Here is a 25,541-nt window from a genome sequence, read left to right as displayed (position 1 = left end):
AGAGTTTTAAGGTAACCAGCAGCAGGTTTAGAGAGGATTTGTTTCACCCAGACGATGGTGGTCATTGTCTGAAAGTAGCAACCATCTGATGGAGGAGCAGCGCTCTGAAAGCTAGTGCTTCCAATTAAACCTGTTGGACTACAACCTGGTGTTGTGTGATTTTTAACTTTGTCTAAAAGTATAGTACAGTCAATAACCATCAGGACATTTGAAACTTCATTTAAGATTTAACTCCCTGGCTCCACCCCTCCTGGGGCCTCACGTTACCTGATTGGTTGGGCTCCTGACCAGCGGGTTGCAGGGAGCCAATCAGCGACGCGCTCAGGTCGGCGCGCTCGCCCATTCACAAAAAACGAGGGGTCTGGAGGCGGGGCGTGTCCGACATTCCTTCCGGGTTGTGGCAGACAGGAAGAGGCAGTGAAGGTGAGAGTGAGTGAGAGTGAGTAGTGTGTGTATGTGTGAGACCTGAATACTAAGAGATTTAATAATAATTGTGAACGAATGATGTTGGCGATACCGTCACCAACGGCAGTCCATGCGCTGCTGTAACTAAGTGCAGGAGCCAATGGGGAGCTGGTTTCAGGGCCTGTCACCAGCTGGAGTCACCAATAGGGAAAGAATTTCAAAATAGTGTAGATGCTGGAAAACTGAGAGACAGACAGAGTGCTGTAGAGACTCAGCAGGTCTGGCAGCATCTGTTGGGAAGGTACAGTTAACATTTCAAGGTAGAGTTGATGAAAGGTATGGTAAACATTTCCTCTTCAGTAGGTAAATACTGGCGAATTTAGGGAGATAACCTGATTGGTTGGATATTAACCAATAATGGCTGCAGGGACTGGAAATACAGGTACCAATAGGGAGTTGTGCAGAGAGAGACTGTAACTAACCACTAACCAATACATACTTGGGTACACAGATTATAACTGAAGAAACCAATAGGGATCAGGGAATTGAGACAGTAACTACCAGTAGGAAATAACAGGGGTAAAAACAGAAATTGCTGGAAAGGCTCAGAGGATCTGGCTGTATCTATGGAGAGAAATCAGAGTTAAGGTTTTGAGTTCAATGGCCCTTCCTCAGGACACAACACAGCCAAGAGGAAGGGTCATTAGAGCTGTAACGATGCTGCCAGACCTGCTGAGCTTTTCCAGCAATTTCTGTTTTGTTTCTGTTTTCCAGCATGCACAGTTCTTTTGATTTTTGTTCATGAAATAATGGGGAGCTGGTTCCTGAGACACTAGCTCGAGAAAACAACAGGGACTTGGGTACTCAAACTGTAAGCTGAAAAATGTGTTGCTGGAAAAGCGCAGCAGGTCAGGTAGCATCCAAGGAGCAGGAGAATTGACGTTTTGGGCATAAGCCCTTCTTCAGCCTGAAATGTCGATTCTCCTGCTCCTTGGATGCTGCCTGACTGATGCGCTTTTCCAGCAACACATTTTCAGCTCTGATCTCCAGTATCTGCAGTCCTCACTTTCTCCTACACAGACTGTAACTTCAGTAAGCAATAGGGGCAGGTTACAGATACTGTAGCCACAGGAACTAATAGGGGACACGAAATACAGATTTTCCCTACCTACAGTAACCACCAGGAAGCTGTAAAAGAGACTGTAACTATCTCCACCAAACAAATAGGAATTGGGTGAACCGACTGTAACCACCTACGGGTACCTATAAGGCACTGGATTAAGTCACTAATTAATTGGGAACTACCTGCACTAATTAATTGGGAACTGTAACTGAGACTGTAACTTCAGAAAGCAACATGGAGCTGGGTATAGAGACTGTATCTAACCACAGGAACCAATAGGGAAATAATAGCAAAATACTGTGCTGGAAATCTAAAGAAAAACAGAAATTGCTGGAGAAACTCTGTGGGTCTAGCACCATCTCTGCTGAGAACACAGTTAATGTTTTAAAGCCAGGATGACGTTTTTGGAACAAATACTGCCTGAATGAGCTGGGAGCTGGGGACAGAAACTGAACTGAGACTGCGTCATGCTCCAGGTACTGAGACCACGCTGGACCACCTGTTCTTTGTGGAGAGGTTTATGCAAAAAAAATCACCTTTTGACCACAAGTCCATTAGACAGTACTCAGTAGTAATTTTGTCTTTTAAGCTGTGTGTGCATAGTCACTGCAACATTCCATGCATGGCAATCAGTGTGCCAATGTGAGTCTCCACGTTGACTCCTGGTTAAAAATAAAAGTGGATACACTGGTCAGCATGTGACGTCATTCAGGCTAAACAAGCGAAAGCAGAACATTGATCCCCGAACAGACTGTCAAAGATACTTGGCTGAATGGCTCACCTCCAGAATTTACAGAAATGCACGAAGACTTTTCTTATTGGAAAAAATATACTTTATTCATATTAACTCTTTACGTACATACACAGGAACCAAAGCAGTTCTGTATAACCTCTGAATATCAAGAAAAATCAATGTTGGAATTTGACATGTTACAAAAACCAAAGGCTTTTTCTCTTCATGCAGGATACTGTTTATGTTCATTTTGAGACAAAGAGAGGATCTGAAAACCTGTACTTTGTACAGTTGTACTTTGGCAGAAAGATCTTTGATGGTGGTCTTTCCCTATTGCAGACTTGGAGGCAGCTGCCCCAAGCTTTAGTGCGTCCCTCAGCATGTCGTCTTGGATCTTCGAATGTGCCAGTCTACAACATTCGGTCGAGGTCATCCCCTTGTTCTGGAAGACCAACAAGTTTCAGGCCGACCAAAGAGAGTCTTTCACCGAGTTGATATTTCTTCAGGTGCAGTCACGTTTGTCTCGATGTGCATCCCGGGGAACAGCCCATAGAGCATAGAGTCCTCCGTCGCAGAGCTGCTCAGGATGAAGCTCGACAAAAAACAGTGCATCTTCCTCCAGACTTCCTTTTCAAAGATACATTCCAGAAGGAGATGCATGAGAATCACTACTCCCTCACAGCTGCTTCAAGGGCAGTGCAGTGGCACAGTGAGTCTGTTCGTACATGAAGAATCTCACACGTAGTGAGATCTCACCACCAGCCAAGCAAATCTTGGTGCTTGTTGGAACGTCCTGATGATGAGACATTCTGCTGAATGATTTTGACATTTTGCTCAGGCAACAACCCAATAGGTCCTACCCTCTACTTTTCCCACAGGGTCTCAAGGATGCTACATGCTGACCACTTCTTGATGGACTAATGCTCAAACGGGTTTATCTTTGCAAATTTCTCTCTGAAGGACAAGTACTATGGAACAGTCCAACTACTTGGAGTGTTCTGTGGCAGTGAGGCCAGTCCCATCCTTCATAACACAGGACAGATAGAACCTCAGTATGTAGTGATGTTTGTTTGTGTACACAAAGTATCTGTGTCTACGCACAGCTGGATGCAGCCGTGCACAAAGGTGGCCATCAGGATGGGGGTGGCATTGGGTACGTTCCCCCCCCCCCCCCCCCCCCCCCCCCCCCCCCCCCCCCGCCAAACCCATCCAGAGCTTTGTACATGGTATCCCTGTAGACACGGTCCATCATAGACCTCCAGATGAAGTGGAAGCTTTCTCGAATGACTGCAATAATGCAGGTTCAGGGAATGGGCCCGACAACACACAAACAAGGCAGGAGAGAGTAGGCAGCCTACCTGACTCCAGCTCTGGTTGGAAAGCTTTCTGATTCCCACCTTTTGAGACAGAAAGTATCTGCTGCTTGGAGCCTGCAGCAATCCAGGAGGATTCTCCTTATGAAGAGAGTCTGATCGACTGGTATTCCGTCCTCAGCCGCCTTCATTGACATCCTGACTGTGTACCAGACACCCTGGACTGGGGCTCAGATGATCACAGTAGTCATAGCTCTGATTGGCTGTACGCTGAATTGGTACAAAGCCAGCATAATGGTCCATCAGCAATAGCTCCGATGTCCACTCATGATCCAGCGATGATCTCAAAATCATCTGATTACCTGCAACTTGGAACTTCTTGTCAGATCCTTCCTGCATGCTGGGAATCTTTCCTTGCCCATACATTGCCCTCAAAGTGATTGTGGTGTGGAAGGTGTGCCTTTGAAAAGAAGAGCTAGAGAGAGATGCAGTATTTTGGTGGAGTTTCATCCAAAGTAGCTCTGTGAGGCTTTTCCTTGGGCACACACAGACAAACATCAATTGCTGATGGAGAACAACCAATGCAGTGAAAGATTCTCTGTGGTCTGTCTGAAACTTGCTGATCTTCCAGTTCAAGGAGTTGTCCTCACCTGGAGTTTTGCAGACTGACACATTCCAAGGTCCAGCAGTACGTGCTGATGGCTGTACTAAATCTGGAGGTAGCCACTACAGAGGTCCAATGGTGAAAGGTCACTACCTGGCACTTTACAGCCTTGTATATTGAAGTGCCGGAAACCATCCCTAATCCCAACCCTCAGGCTGTGTAAATTTATAAAGAATTTACAATGTAAATCAAGAGTGTTGAAAATGTATTGACGCACCTCAGTGGAACATCTTGTACTAAGGAACATTTTATAGCTATTGTACTTTCTGTAAGTTCTAATTTGAATTGTTTTGTCCTCAGGCTGTGGAACATACTTTATAGAGCCATTACAATCATATAATGAGTGGAACCAATTGATTTTCCCCGTAAATTCTGTAATATTTAAGCCACATATTACACATTTTGTAAACAAGGTATATTTTTGAAAAAATGAATAATAGCAGGGAGCAGGTACAGTGAGTGTAACTATACTCAATAACCTCTTATCTGCTGGGTGTAGTGACCATTTTTCCATTTTACCAATCTTGTAGGTTTGAAGACTGGTAACAGAGCTCCTGGGATCCGTGCTTGGATATGGTCCCAGAGACTGTCTGATTATAGGCCAAATGGTGCAGCCCTATAAATTAAATCTGTAACGAAAACTGTTCTTTATGAAGAATGAAACTATGCAATTCTTTAAAATAATTCAGATCTGGCAACATTTGTTGAGAAAAAGAAGTGGAATTAACATTTTGAATCCAGAGACTCTTCGTCAGAACACTTTGATGAAGGGTGACTGGGTTCAAAACATTAGTGTAACTCTGTTTCTCTCTTTGCAGATGCAACCTACTGAGCTTCTCCGGCATTTCCTTTTTTTTGTTTCAGATTTCCAGCATCAGCAATTCTTTGTTTTAACCTTAAAATAATTGCCTGGGCTGTGACTGTGACATTGTCATAGCTGCATGTAAAAGAAACCTTGCTGTCAGATTTGTCTGATGCTGGCAAGGTCAAATTCATTGCTCATCCCCACGTATGCATTTCTTTCTGACTGAGTAGCTTGCTGGATGGAAGAAATCTATTAACTAGTTTGGTTAGGCCAGACTGAGTGAAACGTAGCAGGTGCCCTTCCCTCCATTTCGCTTTTTGACAAAAAAATTGAAAGCCTGTAATTTTTCAAGCATTTGTTTTTAGAATCTCAGAATCCCTATGACGTGGAAAGAGACAGCAGCCCATCAAGTCTGTACCTAGACCCCTACCCTATCTCTGCAACCCCACATTTCCAAGGGCGAATCCACCTAACTATGGGGCAATTTAGTATGGCCAATCCACCTAACTTGCACACAGGTCATAGTCATACAGACCATAATCCCAAACTACCTGCTCCTAGCCCACATCCCTCCAAACCTTTCCTATTTGTTTATCTATCCAAATATCTTTTAAATATTGTAATTATATACGCATCCACCACTTCCTCAGGAAGTTCATTCCACACGCGAGCCACCCTCTGTGTAAGAATAGAAATTGCCTCTCGTGTCTTCAGGTTGCCTCTCAATCAGTGAAAAAAGTCCTAGCCTATCCAGCCTTTCTTTATAACTCAAATCTTCCACATCCAGCCACATCCTGGTAAATCTATTCTGAACCCTCTCCAGTTTAATAATATCCTTCCTACAACTGGGCAACCAGAACAGGACACAACATTCCAGAAGAGGCCTCACCAATGTCCTGTACAAGCTCAATATGACTTCCCAACTCCTATGGTCAAAGCACTGAGTAATGAAGGCAAGCATGCTAAACACCCTTCTAACCACCCCGTCTACATGAGACACAAACTTCAAACATTTATGCACCTCTAGGTCCCTCTGTTCTACAATACTACCCAAGGTCCTACCACTAATTGGATAAACCCTACCCTTGTTTGTTGTACCAAAATGTAATACCTTCCATTTATCCAGGTTGAACTCCATCTGCCATTTTTCAGCCCATTGACCCATTTGATCAAGATTCTTTTGTAATCTTAGAAAACCTTCTTCACTGTCTACAATGTTACCCATTTTGGTTCGTCTGCAAACTTACTAACATCAAACTTCTATTTCCCATCCAAATCCATTATATAAATGGATGTAAGTTTGCTCGCTGAGCTGGAAGTTTGTTTTCGGACATTTTGTTCCATACTAGGTTACATCATCAGTGAGCCTTTGATGAAGCGCTGGTGTTATGTCCTGCTCTCTATTTATATGTTTGGGTTTCTTAGGGTGGGTGATATCATTTCTGGTTTTTTTTCTCAGAGGATGGTTGATGGGGTCCAAATCAACGTGTTTATTGATGGAATTTCGGTTAGAATGCCATGCTTCTAGGAATTCTCGTACATTTCTCTGTTTGACTTGTCCTAAGATGGATGTGTTGTCCAGTCAAAGTGATGTCCTTCTTCGACCAAATTAGAGGAAACCTACAACACCATCAACAATATCCTGACAGGCAGAAAATTCACAAAAGAGGACGAGAATGACAACAAACTCCCATTTGACAAGTCGGTCCCAGGTGACAAGTAGGTTAGACCAGGGAACCTCAGTGGATGTGGTCTATCTAGACTTCCAAAAGGCCTTTGATAAGGTGCCACACGGGAGGCTGCTGAGCAAGGTAAGGGCCCATGGTGTTCGAGGTGAGCTACTGAGATGGATTGAGGATTGGCTGTCTGACAGAAGGCAGAGAGTTGGGATAAAAGGTTCTTTTTCGGAATGGCAGCCGGTGACAAGCGGTGTCCCAGAGGGTTCAGTGTTGGGGCCGCAGCTGTTCACATTATATATTAATGATCTGGATGAAGGGACTGGGGGCATTCTAGCGAAGTTTGCCGATGATACAAAGTTAGGTGGACAGGCAGGTAGTACTGAGGAAGTGGGGAGGCTGCAGAAGGATCTAGACAGTTTGGAAGAGTGGTCCAGGAAATGGCTGATGGAATTCAACGTGAGCAAATGCGAGGTCTTGCACTTTGGAAAAAAGAATACAAGCATGGACTACTTTCTAAACGGTGAGAAAATTCATAAAGCCAAAGTACAGAGGGATCTGGGAGTGCGAGTTGAGGATTCTCTAAAGGTAAACATGCAGGTTGAGTCCGTGATTAAGAAAGCGAATGCAATGTTGTCAATTATCTCAAGAGGGTTGGAATATAAAAGCACCGTTGTGCTACTGAGACTTTATAAAGCTCTGTTTAGGCCCCATTTAGAGTACTGTGTCCAGTTTTGGTCCCCACACCTCAGGAGGGACATACTGGCACTGGAGCGTATCCAGCGGAGATTCACACGGATGATCCCTGGAATGGTAGGTCTAACATATGAGGAACGGCTGAGGATCCTGGGATTGTATTCATTGGAATTTAGAAGATTAAGGGAGATCTAATAGAAACTTACAAGATAATACATGGCTTGGAGAGGGTGGACGCTAGGAAATTGTTTCCGTTAGGCGAGGAGACTAGGACCCATGGACACAGCCATAGAATTAGAGGGGGTCAATTCAGAACAGAAATGCGGAGACATTTCTTCAGTCAGAGAGTGGTGGGCCTGTGGAATTCATTGCCACAGAGTGCAGTGGAGGCTGGGATGCTAAATGTCTTCAAGGCAGAGATTGATAAATTCTTGATGTCACAAGGAATTAAGGGCTACGGGGAGAACGCGGGTAAGTGGAGTTGAAATGCCCATCAGCCATGATTGAATGGCGGAGTGGACTCGATGGGCCGAATGGCCTTCCTTCCGCTCCTATGTCTTATGGTCTTATTCCTAGATGTCATAGCAGAGCGAACAGTCAATGGGGAACTTTAAACAAGTGTCTACAGGAAAACAACACATGGACCATCTACTAAACGACAGAAGCAATCATCCCAACACCCACAAACAGAGGTGCATCAGGACATTATTTCAACCAGCCACAACACACTGCAGTACTGAGGAACTACGAAGCGCAGATGAAAAATACCTATACAGCATATGCAAGAAGTACAGATACCCAATAAACACAGTCTGCCGATTTATCAACAACAAACCTAAACAAGCAGACACAACACACCCAGAAACTCTAGCCACGTTCCCTTACATCAAAGACATCTCTGAAGTGACTTCCAGGCTACTTAGACTTCTTGTCATCATGGTAGCCCACAAACCTACCAACACACTTAAACTGTGTCTAATGAACCTAAAAGATCTTATACAGGTGCACAATCCTTTATCCGAAATGCTCGGGACCAGCTGGTTTTTGTAATTCTGAATTTTTGAATTTCAGAATAAGTGACAGTTTGATGGTGAAACTTTAAAGAAGTCTAACCAGAGGAGCAGATTCACTGAATAAAACAGGCCTTGAGACAGAATTGAGGCCTCCGCATTGCATCTGAGTGACTCGCATCGAGTGAGTTAACTGTTTACAGGCCAAACAACCTTGTTGATGCGAAAAAAACTTTGCAAAAAAACCTTCAGACTTTGAAGCTTTTTGGATTTTGGGATTTCGGATAAAGGGTTGTCTACCTGTACAAACAACCAGCAAAACAAATGTCATTTACAAAATACCATACCAGTATTGTATCAAACACGACATTGGACAAACAGGCAGAAAATTAGCCACCAGGATACATGAACTTCAACTAGCCACGAAAAGGCATGACCCACTATCACTAGTAACCTTACATACAGACGAAGGAGGATATTTAGGGTAGCACGGTGTGGGTCTGGGTGGGTTGCTCTTTGGAGGGTCTGTGTGGACTGGTTGGGCCGAAGGGCCTGTTTCCACAATGTAGGGAATCTAATCACTTTGACTGGGACAACACATCCGTTGCAGGACAAAGTAAACAGAGACACGCACGAGAATTCCTTGAAGCATGGCATTCCAACTAGAACTCCATCAAGAATCACATCGATTTGGACCCCACCCACCATCCTTTGAGAAAAAAAACGGAAATGATATCACCCAGACACATAAATAGAAACCAGAACATAACACCAGCACTTCATCAAAGGCTCACTGATGATGTAGCCAAGTATGGTGACAAAATGTCTGAAAATGAACCTTCCAGCTCAGCGAGCAAACTTACATCCAGAACCTCAACCTCAGCTACAAATCTTCTCAAAAATTGCTAACATTTATGTAACTGATAACCTAGAACCGATCCTTGTGGGACACCACTGGTCACAGTACTCCAATCCAAAAACTCACCCTCCAGTATTACTCTGTCTCCTGCCGTTAAGCCAATTATGCATCTTTGTGACTGTGGGAGGAAACTGGAGTGCTCAGAGTAAACCAATGCAGACATGGGGAGAACGTGCAAACTCCACGCAGAAAATCACCCAAGGCTAGAATTGAAGCTGGGTCCCTGGCGCTTTGAGGCAGCAGTGCTAACCACTGAGTCATTGTGTCCCCCTTCTAAATTGGTCAAGATCCTTAACATTTCCTTGGAATCTGGTGATTCCAGAAGTTGTGGTGATTGAAAGCAGAGAGTTAATGGCATCTTTCAGGATTTTTATCTGACAAGTCTGGCTCAGTGCAAACTTCTCTGGGACGTGGGTGTCTAACTTCAAGGGAATAATGGCTCTGCTGTTGGAGAGGTCTGTGCACGTCCATGACAACATGATAAAGAGTGGAACAACATTCTGAGCTGGTCCCTGAAAAGAAGCACCCTCAAGTAATGAGCCGTGAATTGGACCTTGTCAGCATTAGTTAGATGTGAGCAAGGATTATGTTTTTAGGTTACAATCCTGATCCTGTTTAGTTGCAGTTGAGCTGGAAATGTCTGGCAGAGGAGAAATAGTGGGAGTGGCACATAATGCAGGGTGGGGTGAAGTGATGGCATTCCTGATTGGGGGACTGCTTTTTGTTAAGGAACTTAAAGACCTCCCCTGGTGGATTTGAGATTCTCAGATCTGAATGCCCCTCCTTCCAGTGTGACTGTGTGCACTGCCTGTCTCTTGTTTGCAGACTTCTTATTGTGGTTTCCTTACTTCTAGATTTCTGAGTTTCCTGCCAAGCACAAGGACGATGCAGACTGAATCCCTCTTACACAGTGGTTACTCACACCCTCTGCTCCGTGCCTGGCAGACCTGCGCTTCCACCTTCAATGCAAACAATCTCATCTACCCCATCTTTGTAATGTAAGTGCGGGTGAGATCCTGAATTTTGTATGATTTAAAACAAAAGTGAGTTGTTGAAATATTCACAGGCAACCAGACCTGCTGCTTGATCATAAACGGCTGCACCAAGATTGGTCTGAGATTGAGGTCTGCTTAAACCAACGCCCAGGACGTGATAACTCTGTGACATTGTCCAACCAATCTTTACTGCCTTTCTGTTTCAGTGATGATGCCAATGCGGAGGAACCTATCGCCAGCCTCCCAGGACAGGCCAGGTAGGACGGACTCTTCTATGGAGCGAGTGAGGAGGGAGGAGAGAGGATGGTGAGGGGAAATAGTGAGGAGAGTACAGTAAACAATATGATCCTGATAGGGGTCCTCAATAATAAAGTAAAAAAAATTTAGAGGGTGGCACGGTGGCTCAGAGGTTAGCACTGCTGCCTCACAACACCAGGGACCCATGTTCAATTCCAGCCTCAGACAGCTGTCTGTGTAGATTTCTCCCTGTGTCTGTGTGGATTTCCTTCGAGTGCTCTGGTTCCCTCCCACAATCCACAGATGTTCAGGTTAGATAGATTAGCCATGCTAAATTGTCCATAGTATTGAGGGATATGCAAGCTAGGTGGATTAACCGTGGATGCAGGGTTACAGGGATGGGGTAGGTCTGGGTGGGGATGTTGTTTGGAGGTAAAAACAATGACTGCAGATGCTGAAAACCAAATACTGGATTAGTGGTGCTGGAAGAGCACAGCAGTTCAGGCAGCATCCAATGAGCAGCGAAATCGACGTTTCGGGCAAAAGCCCTTCAATTTTTATTCCTGATGAAGGGCTTTTGCCCAAAACGTCGATTTCGCTGCTCGTTGGATGCTGCCTGAACTGCTGTGCTCTTCCAGCACCACTAATCCAGTATGTTGTTTGGAGGGTCAGTGTGGACTCAATGGGCTGAATGGCCTGCTTCCACACTGTATAGATTCTATGACAGGCTGCAATATCATCAGAATGTTGGAGATTAAACATGTTTCCCTGAAAAAAATGTAAAAATAAACCACAGTTTTTGAGGAACTGTGTCTTAGGGATTTTCCTGAAATTTCCACCAGGATTCAGAGCATATCCACTGATTCCTCCTCTGCCAACAGGTTCCAGTTTAAATCGTGGAAATGATTTATAACTGAGAGACAGTTTCAGGATGTTGGGCTTCTACTGTCCCAAGACAGACTTTCACTGAGCTAGGCCTGCCAGGGTCTAGGATCCTGAGGGATGGCTGTTAACCTGCTGCTTTCACCTACAGCAGTCTTCAGATTCCATGCAAAATGTGTTGGAAGACATTGTGTGTGTTCACACAGAATAAATCTCACCTTTCTCTCACACGCTCTCACTTAAATCCCTTCTTTCCCTGAGACCCTTCCTCTGTTATGTCTCCAGTATCCCCCTTTTTGAAACCCTTGCTGTCATACACACCTGTCACACCCCATTTCACTGTCCCTTCTCTTTCAGCTTCCCTCACTCTTGCCAGACCCTCCCTCACCACACTCTTATGCCATTTTTCTCTATCTATATCTCCTTCTCTGCCCCTTTTTATCTCTCTCTCTCTCTCTCTCTCTGTCTCCATCCTCCCTGTCACCTCTATTCTCTCTTTTTCTGTCTGCCTCAGCTTTTCACCATATACTTTCTCATACATGAGATGTGGTTTAATCTGAGGCTTTAGAGAGTTGAAGCAAAGTCTTTTATCTTCCACCTTTCGAGATATAAAGATTTATAATTCATTAACTGTTTCGGATATGTTTTCTGAGGTATATACAACTTGATTATTTTACAGAAGTCAGTGAGAAATGGGTTTTGTGTTTTTGCTGTGGAAGTGGTTCATGGCTTATTCATATAGTGTATGCAATACTGTCCAGTGAGCTTGTTAAGATAGCAGCAAAAGCCTATCAGGAGTGGGACACATGGTGTCGTAACAGTCTTGTTATCAATCAATGAATTGTATGAGGCTGTCCCAGTGGGCGACTGTGTGGGAGCTGATATATCTTTACAGTGTGGTCCCCGTGCTTTTGTGTGTGTGGCTGTCTGCAGATAGATGTGGGCAGTGAGATAGCAGAGCTCCCTTCCTGTCAGTTTCAGTAATCTTGGAGCAGGGCAGCCCTATCCTGATCTCCAGAACCTGATTTTTGGAGTGACGTGCTCCTGATATGACACTGCGTCTCCGCGAAGGGGATATGACCAACCCAAGCCAGAGAGTAAACTGCTGCCAAAACTGCAGATCGAGAGCAGCCTCTACCCTTGTGTTCACTGTGAGCTGCGGAGTCTCTAGTAGTTCGATTAAGTTGGACCTAGTGACAAACTATTTCCGGATAGTTCACTGATCTGGATCCGTATTGAAATTTTCAACAAAATAAGCTCACTTTGGAAATATAGCTTGACTATTTTTACTGTTGCAAACTAAACGACAAAATAACATTGGTTTTGCACACTCCTGGGTAATTCCCCCAGCCCCCTTAATCTGGGACCCACGTCCTCACCAGCCCAGAGGCCCCCAGCCTTACTCTCCTTTTAGAACCCCATTTTGCAATCCTGGAAGAAGCTGCCATTGTGCCAGCTCTCACCTCCATCTAACTTCTAATCTTGAACACTCCGCCACTCCCCTCCACAACTGTCCTCATCCAATTCACCTGGTGTCAAAAGCAGATTGAGCAAAACTGGCTATAAGGGTGCTCAGTGAATTACTTCAAGAACAGCTTGCTCCTCCTTGGGTTGAGGGGTGAGTGTACATGGTAATCTCACAGGCCATTACTGATAGCTTGTGCTGGGAATGCAGGAATAGAGATTGATGTGGACTCTATAGCATATTGCTGGGGCGCAGTAAATAAGTCTTACTTGACAGTGCCTGATGCTGACAATGACTCAATGACATGAGGTTTCCTTTCACAGAAAGGCGATTCCTCCCATCGATAAATAAAAATCTCTGAGGGAGTTGTTTATTTCCAAAGTTCTACAGACTATTTCAGGCTTTGTGAAAAGAGGAGCTTTGATTCTCGTTCACTTGTTGTGGTGTGATTGGTGTCAGTGTATACTGTAAAATTTCTATTGGTGAGAGTTTCTGGAATTTTTCTGTTTACCATCTCACTCTGAGTGTGTAAATATTTGAAATAAAAGCATTTGGCCCCCGAACTTGCTGCCCTATTCAATAAGGTCATGGTTAAGTTTTCATCATTATTTGTTCATGGGATGTGGGCACCACTGGCTGGGCCAGCACTCAGAGTCATAGAGCACAGAAACAGACACTTCAGTCCAACGAGTCCACACTGAACATAATCCCAAACTAAACTTGTCCCACCTACCTACTATTGGCCCCTATCCCTCCAAACCCTGCTTATTCATGTAATTATCTTTGTGTCTTTTTAACGTAGTAACTGTGCCTGCATCCACTATTCCCTCAGGAAGTTCATTCCACACACGAACCACTCTCTGTGTAAAAAAACTACCCCGAAGTATTTTCTAAATCTCTCTCCTCTCACCTTAAAAATATGCACCCTCCTCTTGAAAGCCCCCATCTTAGGAAAAAGACACCTACCATTAACCCTATCTATACCCTCCATGATATTATAAACTTCTGTAAGGTCACCACTTAACCTCCTCTGCTCCAATGAAAGAAGTGCCAACCTATCCGGCCTTTCTTTGTAACTCAAAACTTCCATATCACCCCAGCAGTAGCCTGGTAAATCTCTTCTGTACCCTCTCTAGCTTAATAATATCCTTTCTATAACAGAGCACCAGAACTTATTGACTATCCCGAATTGTCCTGAGAAAGGTGACGTTGAGCTGCCTTCTCCAACTGCTAAATAGGAACATTGTACCTCAATTCCACCTTCTCCTACAACACTTGATTCCCTTGCAGCCCAGAAATTTCATGATCTTTGACCTGAATTCACTCAACAATTAAGCAGCTACAGCTCTCTGAGGTAGAGAATTACAAACAGTTACAACTCTCTGAGTGAAGATATTTCTCCTTGTCCCAATGCTAAATGGCTGACCACTTTCTCTGAGACTATCACAGTAGCTGTAGGGGAAACAGCCTCTTGGCATCAATCCTGTCAAGCCCTCTACTATGTTACAGTGAGATTACCTACATTTTATTAAACCTCAGAGTGTAGGCCCATTTATTCAACCAGCATCTTCCAAATGCAGCTAGGTATCATCATTCATAACAGGACTGTGGTTGAACCCTATGAACTTCAGTGGTGCTTGAAAGCAGCCTATCGCCAACTGCTTCAGGACAATTAAAAATGGGCAACAGATCCATATCCTGTGAATAAATAACACAAAACGATGGCATAGTGGTGATGTCACTCAACTAGTGTTCTGGAATCCTAGGCTAAGTTCTAGGGGGAAAAGGAAGAACTGCAGATGCTGGAAACCTGAAACATAAACAGAAATTGCTACAGAAACTTGGCAGGTCTGACAGATGCTTCCAGACCTGCTGAGTTTCTCTAGCAATTTCTGTTAATGTACTAGGGACATGAGTTCAAACCCCACAACAGTTGAGAAGGAAATCTGCTGTCTTTACCTAATCTGGCCTACATGTGACTGTGTACCCCTAGAAAAGTGATTGACTCTTAACTGCTCTCTGAAATGGCCTGGTAAGGTACTCAGTTCAAGGGCAATTAGGGGTGGGCAACCATTAATGCTCAACTTACATTATAACAGGAAAAAAGTCCCTCACTGTTTCAAATAACTTTATCGCCCTTTTTCTTCCTCCAAAAGTGAATAACCTCATGTTTCCCCACATTATATTCCATGTACCACATGTATAGGATATAAGAACTAGGAGCAGGAGCAGGAGTAGGTAGCCTACTCCGTCATGTGATACGAGCATGGATGATCACACCTTGTCCTCAACTCCACTTTCCTGCCCACTCCCCATAATCCTTCAACCTATTACTGATTAAAAATATGTTTATCCTCTGTTCAAATTTACTCAGTGCCCTAGCACTTATCACACTGTGGGGTAGGGAATTCCACAGAATCACAACCCTTTGAGAGAAGTGGTTTCTCATTTCTGTTTCAAATCTGCTACCCAGTATCCTAAAACTATGATCTCTACTTCAAGATTGCCACATGTCAGGAAACATCCTCTCTACACCTACTTTGTTAGTCTCCCTTAGCACTTTATATACCTCAATTAGGTCTCCTCTATTTTTCTGAACTCCAGAGAGTATTAGCCTAAATCATTCAATCTCTCTCCATAAGGCAAACCTCTAATAGTCATACACCATGGAAACAGTCCAACCCATCCACACCAACCAGGTTTCCCAAACTAAACTAGTCCCATTTACCTGCATTTGGCCCATATCCCTTTCCTATTCATACCTGTCCAAATGTCTTTTATATGTGATAATTGTATTTGCATCTACCAGTTCTTCTGGCAGTTCATTCCATCTCTTGGATAAATCTAGTGAACCTCTCCAAAATTGCCTCCAGTGCACTACATCCCTCTCTGAATAAGTGGATCAAGACTGTACGTAATACTTCAGTTGTGGTCTCACTAATGAGACTACTAATGAATTCTTGCCCACTCACCTAACCTGTCTTTGCAGATTCTGGGCCCAGTTTCAACACACTGCAACTGTTGGGTTTTGGTTGAGTTAACGTTGGGTCCTTTGTGTCCTCATCACAGCTTACTTAAACATTTTAAAAACTTGGATACATGGCACTTGTGTCCTTTAACTATGTCATTAATACAGAAGGTGAATAGCTGAGATCTCATCATTGATTCTTGCTTCCCCCTGTAGGCTGGCATTCAGACATCTGGGAAATCATCATATGATTAGGCAGAGTCAACATAATTTTATAAAAGCAGTTAAGAAATCTACAAAAGGAGTTTTTTTGAGGATTTAACAAACAGGATAAACAAAGGAGGAATGAGTGGATGCAACATGTGGAATTTCAAACAGCATTCAGTAAGGTGTCACTTAAAATGTTGTTGTGCAAGAAAATTAGCCAGAAAGGAGGAATAATGGTGCTACATTTGCTACCTTTCAGTCCGTAGGGTCCATTCCAGAATCTGAGGGATTTTGTAAATTTACAAATAGTCCATTCAGTATCTCCGCAGGCACCTCTTTTAGAAACCTCTTATCCAATATTGATCATTTTAAATTCCTGCACATTCTGTGGGATGACTGATCAGTCCATTTCTCACTTTGTTTAAAAAGGGCTGGTGTGTGCTAGAGTCAGCTAGGTGTAATCGGAGGTGATTTTTCTTGGCCTCATTGTGTGCTCATTTCCCAGATATGGTGTCAATAGACTGGAAGAGAAGCTGAGGCCCCTGGTGGATGATGGCCTTGGTTGCGTGTTGATCTTTGGAGTTCCAACTAAACTCGCTAAGGTAGGACTTGGACGAGCCATTGTACTGAGGCTGAGCTTGCACCGGGGGGACAGTCACACTTTTATTTCTACCACACCTTTCCAACCTTAGCATTTTCTTCCAACCCAGTCAACAATGTCTTTGACATGTTTATAATATGATAGCCAGTTCATGCAAAGTGAGATCTCGTGGGCAGCAGTTTAAAGGGAGCTTCATTCTGTCTCTAGGAGAGCTTGTGGGGACAGTGTTGAAGAAACTTTGCTTTTGATTTAAAAGAGTGGAGGAATCTTTACCCTGTATCCAATCTAGAGTGTTTGATGGGGATGATGTCAAGAGAACTTACAGTTTAAAAGAGTTGTAAGAGTTTTACTCTCAATTTACTTTTGGTTTAGTAGATTAGAGGGAGCTTTACACTGTATTTAATCCTATGCTGTGCTGTCCTGACAGTGTTTGATAGAGAGTGTTGAGGGAACTTTACTTCATTTCCCCTCCCTCCACCTTGACTCAGTCAAATCCCTCGAACTCAGCACCGCCTTCCTAACCTGCAATCTTCGTCCTGACCTCTCCGCCCCCACCCCCACTCCAGCCTATCACCCTCACCTTGACCTCCTTCCTTCCACCTATCGCATTTCCAACGCCCCTCCCCACAAGTTCCTCCTCCCTACCTTTTATCTTAGCCTGCTGGACACACTTTCCTCATTCCTAAAGAAGGGCTCATGCCCGAAACGTCGATTCTCCTGCTCCTTGGATGCTGCCTGACCTGCTGCGCTTTTCCAGTAACACATTATCAGCTCTGATCTACAGTATCTGCAGTCCTCACTTTCTCCTTTAGTTCAAACAGTAGAGTAAGCTTTACTCTTGATTTAACCACATGCTGTCCCTGTCCTGGGAGTGTTTGATGGGGATGTTGTCAAGGGAACGTTACTTTCCATTTACTTAGATTTTAAAAGAGTAGAAGCTGTTTTACTCTAAATCTGACCCTGTGCTGTTCCTGTTCTGGGAGTGTTTGCTGGGGCCTCTGTAGGGGGAGGTTTACTTGGTATCTAACCCAGTGCTGTCCCTATGTTTGGTGGGGATAGTGTTGAGGGAGCTTTACTCTAACACAAACCAGTCATCCAAAAAATTGAGAAAATTTCAACACTCACTCCAATCCAATGCTGTGCTGTACCTGTCCTGGGAGTGTTTGATGGGGCAATATAGAGGAAGGTTTACTCTGTGTGTCTGTGCGTATATGAAAAAGAATTTGAGAGGATCCTTTCATTCAGAAGTGTTTTTTGGGGATTGAGAAAACTCCCACTGGGTAATGGATTGAGGATAGTGATTTTCTGGTAGTTCTCTCATGAAGTTATGTTCTCCCTGCCAGGATGAGAGGGGGTCTGGCGCTGATTCGGTGGATACACCAGCTATCCTGGCTATTAAAAAGCTGAGGAAGACGTTCCCAACGTTGGTAATTGCCTGCGATGTCTGCCTCTGTCCATACACTTCCCATGGGCACTGTGGTAAGCAAACACTGGGGGTTAAAATCTTCTGCACTGACCTCCACCAGGTGCCAAGTCACTGTGACCTCTGAACTCAGTGTTCAAAATAGGATTCTTCAAATGCTCTGAGATAAAGAGTTATCCTAGGTCAGATGATCAGTGAGGGAACACTGTGTGTCTGAGTCAAGCCAAGATAGTTTATTTGTTCATGGAATATGGTATTGTTGGCTAGGCCGCATTTTCTACCCATCCCTAACTGTCCTGCTGCAATTGATGCTAAGCTGTCCCTGTGTTGATAGGGAGTTCCAGGATCTTGACCCAGCCACAGTGAAGGAACAGAAATACAATCCCAAAATTCCCTTGTCTTCCTAGGTGGTAGATTTTGAAAATGCTGCTGTGTGAGGCAGTGGCAGCAGCTGTATAGGGGTGTGGGGAAGGATGGTTGCAATGAGTTTGATTCTAAGAGCAACTAGCACAGTTGAGGAAATTGGGAAACATGGATATTTAGCTAATCTTAATGATCAGTGTTCACTGCTATAACATCTATCAGAGTTCTTCTCAAACCAGACCTGAGCTGCAAACACACAGGAGTGCAAGTCTGTTGGCACTTTGCCACCATCAGGCAGCTGCAGGTATACTGTAGTTGGAGGAGGGAGGTGGTTCTGGCCTCAATCAGGGGAGGGGGAATCCCAGGGAAAGGTAGGCCCAAAGCCTCCATGTGAGGTTTGGAGCATTTTGGCCCTTTCCATCCAACAATGAATTAAATTTCAGTTTTGCCAGCCAGGGTATCTTTGGATCCTCGACCCTTAATCCTCTCTCAGTTGGTTTGATCTGATGGTGAAGCCATATTCCAGGTCCTGAATGGCCACCAGGGATAGAGACAGGTAATGGATACCGCACTAAGAGTTGATGGGCAGATAAAAGACCATAGTTTGGGGTAAGTGCAGGTAATGGGCACCACAACTAGTGATAATAGGCTCCATACCAGGTGGTAAAAGCAGATAATGGGCATCATACTCAGTGGTAATACGTTTGGTTTGTTTATTCTAGGAATACTCCGGAAGGATGAGACGTTGAATAATGAAGCAAGCTGTCAGAGGCTGGCAGAGGTGGCACTGGCCTATGCCAAGGCAGGTGTGTGCAGAAACTAAGACCAACAAACTGTCCAAAAATCGCTATTTTTATAACACGGTGAAACACAGTGGCAGACCAATCAGGAAATCCCTCCTGTATCTCTCAAATGTTAACATGTTCACAGGTACATGGGGTTTGGATGTCGGAGTAGGCCATCAATACTGCTGTACCATTCTGGAAGATTTTGGCTAATCTCAGCTCCATTTTTCAGTCTGCCTCCCATATCCCTTGATTCTATTTTGTGCCAAAAAATTTATAAAAACATATTCAATGCTCAAGTTTCCACTGTTGTCTGGGGAAGACAATTCCACAGAGTAATGATTGTCTGGGAGAAATAAGTGCTCCTCATCCCTATCTTGAAAAGGACCTCTTATTCTTAAATTGTGTCATCTAGTCCTAGTCTTTCCTCAAGAGGAGCCATCTTCTGATATCCACCCTATCATAGATTTATTATGTTTCGAAGAAGTCGTCTCTTATTACCTCCACCTCAATAGTTACAGGCTGTTTAGCTTATCCTCTTTAGAAAACATCCTTAATAAGCTCTACCCTCATCGATCACCTTTGTCGTCACCTCAATAAAATCAATCAAGTTAATAAGACACGACCTAAGCCATGCTGACTGTCACTAATTAGTCATGCTTTTTCAAAGGCGTGCCTCTGCAATGGCTTCCCAACCATCGATGTAAGACACACCCGTCTCTTGGTACAGAAGCAATGAGTAACAAATGGTGAAACTGAAGATCCTGTTGACCTGTTACAATGAGTCTGAAGTTAGTATATACTTAATATTTAAACAAAGAGGCTGTTGCTCATCTGTTGAAAGCCATCCTACTACAGGATGTTCCAGAAGCTTGCTGTGCAGTTGAGTTAAACAAAGTGTTTTATACTAAAACCAGTGAAGGGGAATCAAGTTACTAAGAGGCTCTGTGGAGTCACAACAGCGGTTTAATATTCTAGTTCTGTACCGAAGGCTTTATATCTTTCTCTGCTAGAATCCAGCCCAGATCTAGACAAGTAAAGGACGAGGCTCCACTTTCTGATGATAAACTGGGCACCACAAGGGTCTTACACAATGGCATTTGAGATGTCTGCATGGAGCAAACATCACTGGACTAGTCATCTAGATGTCCAGACTAATATTCTGGGGGCATACTACCACAGCATCGATTGGAATTTAAATTCAATTAATGAATCTGGAATTGAAAGTTGATTTCAGTCATAATCACTATCACCGATTGTCAACAAATCCATCCGGTTCACTAATAGAAGGAAATCTTACCTGGTCTAGCCTACATGTGACTCCAGGCCCACAAAAATGGGCTCCCTGAAATTGCCTAGCAATTCCCTCAATTCATGTGAATTAGGGACAGGCAACAATACTGGCCTTTGCTCTCCAGCATCTGCAGTCATTGTTTTTACCTCAACAATACTGGCCTTGTCAGCAACGCCCATCACATAAGACAATAAAGAAGAAAATATCTTGGATATGGGAATGAATTCTGTAGGAGGGAACAAAAGTCTCCTGATTCTGAGGAGGAGCTGATAGAGTGCTGGCAGCCAGGCAATGATCGGCCCCAGGCAGAATGGGGGAATGTCGTCAGTGTAATGAGATTGGATCATCTCAATCCAGTTCTCAATGGTTGGAAATCTATTGTAACAATTCCTGTCATTCACTGAGGGTACCAAACAAACGCAACATATGCTCCACTGGCTGCAGAAGCCCAGTTATTTAAACATTTTGATTAAATTGTATGAATCTGGACGAAGATCTAATCCAACACTTCATTCTTTGTGACTGCCCAAGCCAGCCTTAATATCCCTGTTTTTTTTTAAACAGCTATGCTAACAATAGATTGCACTGTCTGCTCGAGTCTCCCCTTGTGTGGGAAACTTCCTCACTATGTGTGACTAAGAATTTGCAATTGGTTTGCTTTCAGGATGCCATATTGTAGCTCCGTCAGATATGATGGATGGCAGAGTCGGAGCAATAAAACAGGCTCTGGTTGCCAATGAGCTGGGAAACAAGGTAAAGAAGCTCTTAATACAGTTCCAACTGGGCTATTTAGATATGTTAATGCTTGCCCCTCATTCTGAGATATTTATCCTGGTGGAATGCAAATAATAAATCTTTTGATCTGTTGTGCTGTTTCTTCAATGCCCAACTGTCTCCGCCTCTCCTGAACACAATAAATTTTACGTACGTAGTCATGTATTTAGAATCTTCATTATATCGTTAATAACAGATACCTAAATCTTCAGCCAGCGATCATAGCCAAACTCCCATCTTATTTCCAGCAAAACCTTTCTGGGGTGTTGAGAGGTGGTAATTCTGGCCAGTTTGCCTCCTTTTCCTGTCCGATGGCGTTGAGCCCAGTGTGACCCCAGCCAAGAACACAGCTCAACAAGGAGCAAGGAGTGAACCTGTGGCTTTCAGTTTTAGTGTATAATTTAGTGCATTGATCAAGACATTAGTGCAGGGCAAGGGGGAGACATTGATTGGATAGATAATGAACTAGATAATGAAGACAGTGTGACTAAGGCGAAGAGCGGGCAGGGAGCACATGATGAACTTAAAGGGACAGATGGTCTGAAGTCCATTTGTTTTAATATGACATGTGTAGTAGGTAAGGTAGATGACCTTAGTGCTTTGATCAGTACCTGCGAATACGATGTTATTGCTATTACTGAGATGTGTTTGAGGGAAGGGCAAGATTGGCAACTAAATATCTCAGGATATAGATGCTTCAGGTGGGATAGAGAGGGAGGTAAAAGGAGGAGTTGCATTACTGGTCAGAGAGGATATCACAGCTGTGCTGAAGGAGGCACTACGGAGGACTCGACTAGTGAGGCATTATGGACAGAGCTCAGAAATAGGAAGGGTGCTGTAACAAGGTTGGGGCTGAGAGATAGAGGTACAAATATATAAACAGATTATGGAAAGATGTGGGAGCAACAGGGTGGTGGATATGGGAGATTACCCGGACCAACCAACCCAACCACCCTGTAGCTCAACACTTCAACCCCCCCTCCCACTCCACCAAGGACATGCAGGTCCTTGGATTCCTCCATCGCCAGACCATAGCAACACGACGGTTGGAGGAAGAGCGTCTCATCTTCCACCTCGGAACCCAATAACCACAAGGGATGAACTCAGATTTCTCCAGTTTCCTCATTTCCCCTCCCCCCACCTTGTCTCAGTCAAATCCCTCGATTCCTAACCTGCAATCTTCTTCCTGACCTCTCCGCCCCCACCCCACTCCAGCCTATCACCCTCACCTTGACCTCCTTCCACCTATCGCATTTCCAACGCCCCTCCCCCAAGTCCCTCCTCCCTACCTTTTATCTTAGCCTGCTGGACACACTTTTCTCATTCCTGAAGAAGGGCTTATGCCCGAAACGTCGATTCTCCTGTTCCTTGGATGCTGCTTGACCTACTGCGCTTTTCCAGCAACACATTTTCAGCTCTGATCTCCAGCATCTGTAATCCTCACTTTCTCCTCGGAGATTTTAATTTTCCCAACTTTGACTGGGATTTTCTTAGTGTTAGAGGTTTAGAGGGAGCAGAGTTTGTAAGGAGCGATTTTATAGTATTACGTAAATAGTCCAAGTCAGGAAGGGGCCGTACTAGACCTAGTGTTGGGGAATAGGCCTGGTCAGGTGGTTGAAGTTTCAGTAGGGGATTACTTTTGGAATAGTAATCACAATTCCATAAGTTTTAGAATACTCACAGACAAAGATAAGAGTGGTCCTAAAGGAAGACTGCTAAACTGGGGGAAGTCAAACGATAGCAAAATTTGGCAAGAGCTGGGGAATATGGATTGGGAGCAGCTGTTTTAGGGTAAATCCACATCTGATATGTGGGAGGCTTTCAAAGAGAGGTACATTAGAGTGCAGGAGAGAGATGTTCCTGTGAAAATGAGAGATAGAAATGGCAAGATTAGGGAACCATAGACGAGAGGTGAAATTGTGAGACTAGCTAAGAGGAAAAAGGAACCATACATTAGGTCTACGCGACTGAAAACTAACACAACTTTGGAAGGATATCGGGAAAGTAGGAGGGGTCATGAGATATCTTTAACAAACAATTAAGAAAAATCCTAAAGCCTTTTATTCGTATATAAGGAGCAAGAGGGTAACTAGAGAAAGGGTTGGCCCACTCAAGGACAAAGGAGGAAAGTTATGCGTGGAGTCAGAGAAAATGGGTGAGACTCTTAATGAGGACTTTGCATCGGTATTCACCGAGGAGAGGGACATGACGGCTGTTGAGGTGAGGAATAGATATTTGATTACTCTAGGGCAAGTCAAAATAAGGAGGGAGGAAGTGTTGGGTATTCTAAAAGGCATTAAGGTGGACAAGTCTCCACGTCTGAATGGGATCTATCCCACCTTACTGAGGGAAGCAAGAGAGAAATAGCTGGGGCCTTAACAGATATTTTTGCAGCATCCTTGAACATGGGTGAAGTCCCAGAAGACTGGAGAATAACTAATGTTGTCCCCTTGTTTAAGAAGAGTAGCAGGGATAATCCAGGTAATTATAGATGGGTGAGCCTGACGTCAGTGGTAGGGAATCTGCTGGAGAAGATACTGAGGGATAGGATCTATTTACGTTTGGAAGAAAATGGGCTTATCAGTGGTCGGCAACATGGCTTTGGGCAGGGACAGTCATCGTTACCAACTTAATAGAATTCTTTGAGGAAGTGACAAAGTTGATTGATGAGGGAAGGGCTGTAGATGTCATATACATGGACTTCAATAAGGGATTTGATAAGGTTCCCCATGGTAGGCTGATAGAGAAAGTGAAGTTGCATGGGATCCATGGTGTTCTAGCTAGACGGATAGAGAACTGGCTGGACAACAGGAGACAGAGAGTAGTAGTGGATGGGAGTTTATCAAAATGGAGACCTGTAACTAGTGGTGTTCCACAGGGATCCGTGCTGGGACCACTGTTGTTTGTGATATACAGAAATGATCTGGAGGAAGGTGTAGGTGGTCTGATTTGCAAATTTGCAGATGACACTAAGATTGGTGGCATAGCAGACAGTGAAGGGGGCTGTCAGAGAATACAGCAGAACATAGATAGATTGGAGAGTTGGGGGGAGAAATGGCAGATGGAGTTCAATCCGGGCAAATGCGAGGTGTGATGCATTTCGGAAGATCCAATTCAAGAGCGAACAATACAGTAAATGGAAAAGCCCTGGGGAAAATTGATGTACAGAGAGATCTGTGTGTTCAGGTCCATTGTTCCCTGAAGGTGGCAACGCAGGTCAATAGAGTAGTTAAGAAGGCATATGGCATGCTTTCCTTCATCAGATGGGGTATTGAATACAAGAGTTAGCAGGTCATGTTACAGTTGTATAAGACTTTGGTTCAGCCACATTTGGAATACTGCGTCCAGTTGTGGTCGCCACATTACCAAAAGATGTGGATGCTTTGGAGAAGGTGCAGAGGAGGTTCACCAGGATGTTGCCTAGTATGGAGGGCACTAGCTATGAAGAGAGGTTGAGTAGATTAGGATTATTTCCATTAGAAAGATGGAGGTTGAGGAGGGACCTGATTGAGGTCTACAAAATGATGAGACTGGGTGGATAGCAAGAATGGGGGACCAATTGCTAGGGGTCACGAGTTCAAAGTGAGAGGGGAAAAGTTTAAGGGAGATAAGTTCTTTACTCAGAGGGTGGTGGGTGCCTTGAATGCGTTGCCAGCGGAGGCGCTAATGATAGCGTCATTTAAGATGTATCTATACAGATCCATGAATGGGCAGGGAGCAGAGGGATACTGATCCTTTGAAAATAAGCAACAGGTTTAGATAGGGGATCTGGATCAGCACAGGCTTGGAGAGCTGAAGGGTCTGTTCCTGTGCTGTAATTTTCTTTGTTCTTTGTGAAGGTTCAGTGGGGATGGGACATTGAAGTGTAAAATCTGTGGTGTTCGGTCTTTAACACTGTTGTTTGATGTATTCCCCTGCAGGTTGCATTGATGAGCTACAGCGCAAAGTTTGCATCGTGCTTTTATGGACCTTTCCGGTGAGTTGCAGCATTTTAAATCTCAATTTGAGTTGATTCAGCTATCTGAGCTGCATTGTGGTCTCTGTAGATCTATGGGCTGGAGTGTGCGTCATAGGCTGCATTAGTCTGTGCATTACAGGGTGAGCTTGTCCTGTATTGAGAGATCAGGTGAAGAATTTAGGTGGATTTCTTTACTCAAAGCAATCGTGACTGTGGAAGCTGCAATCACATGGACGTGTGTAACT

General features: G+C 44.1%; 1 protein-coding gene across 2 annotated transcripts in view; it reads left to right on the top strand.

Moving 5' to 3' along the window:
- The first annotated feature begins 308 nt into the window (after positions 1-308).
- The window catches only part of alad (aminolevulinate dehydratase), a 33,757-nt gene continuing 8,524 nt past the window's right edge, over positions 309-25,541 (top strand). The window contains exons 1-8 of one of the 2 annotated variants that reach the window (XM_072566286.1): positions 309-423; positions 10,199-10,342; positions 10,546-10,596; positions 16,604-16,700; positions 18,043-18,178; positions 19,208-19,291; positions 21,229-21,317; positions 25,259-25,314. In XM_072566286.1, coding sequence (XP_072422387.1) covers positions 10,230-10,342; positions 10,546-10,596; positions 16,604-16,700; positions 18,043-18,178; positions 19,208-19,291; positions 21,229-21,317; positions 25,259-25,314 — 626 coding nt within the window. In that variant the 5' untranslated portion in view covers positions 309-423; positions 10,199-10,229. Of the gene's footprint in view, positions 424-657; positions 742-10,198; positions 10,343-10,545; positions 10,597-16,603; positions 16,701-18,042; positions 18,179-19,207; positions 19,292-21,228; positions 21,318-25,258; positions 25,315-25,541 lie in introns of those variants that run through there. The other variant, XM_072566287.1, reaches the window with a different exon arrangement.

The sequence above is a fragment of the Chiloscyllium punctatum genome, chromosome 49 (genome assembly GCF_047496795.1).
Source record: "Chiloscyllium punctatum isolate Juve2018m chromosome 49, sChiPun1.3, whole genome shotgun sequence".
Classification (NCBI taxonomy): domain Eukaryota; kingdom Metazoa; phylum Chordata; class Chondrichthyes; order Orectolobiformes; family Hemiscylliidae; genus Chiloscyllium; species Chiloscyllium punctatum.
The sequence above is the reverse complement of the archived record's forward strand: the minus strand, read 5'-3'. Positions and strand labels throughout refer to the sequence as shown.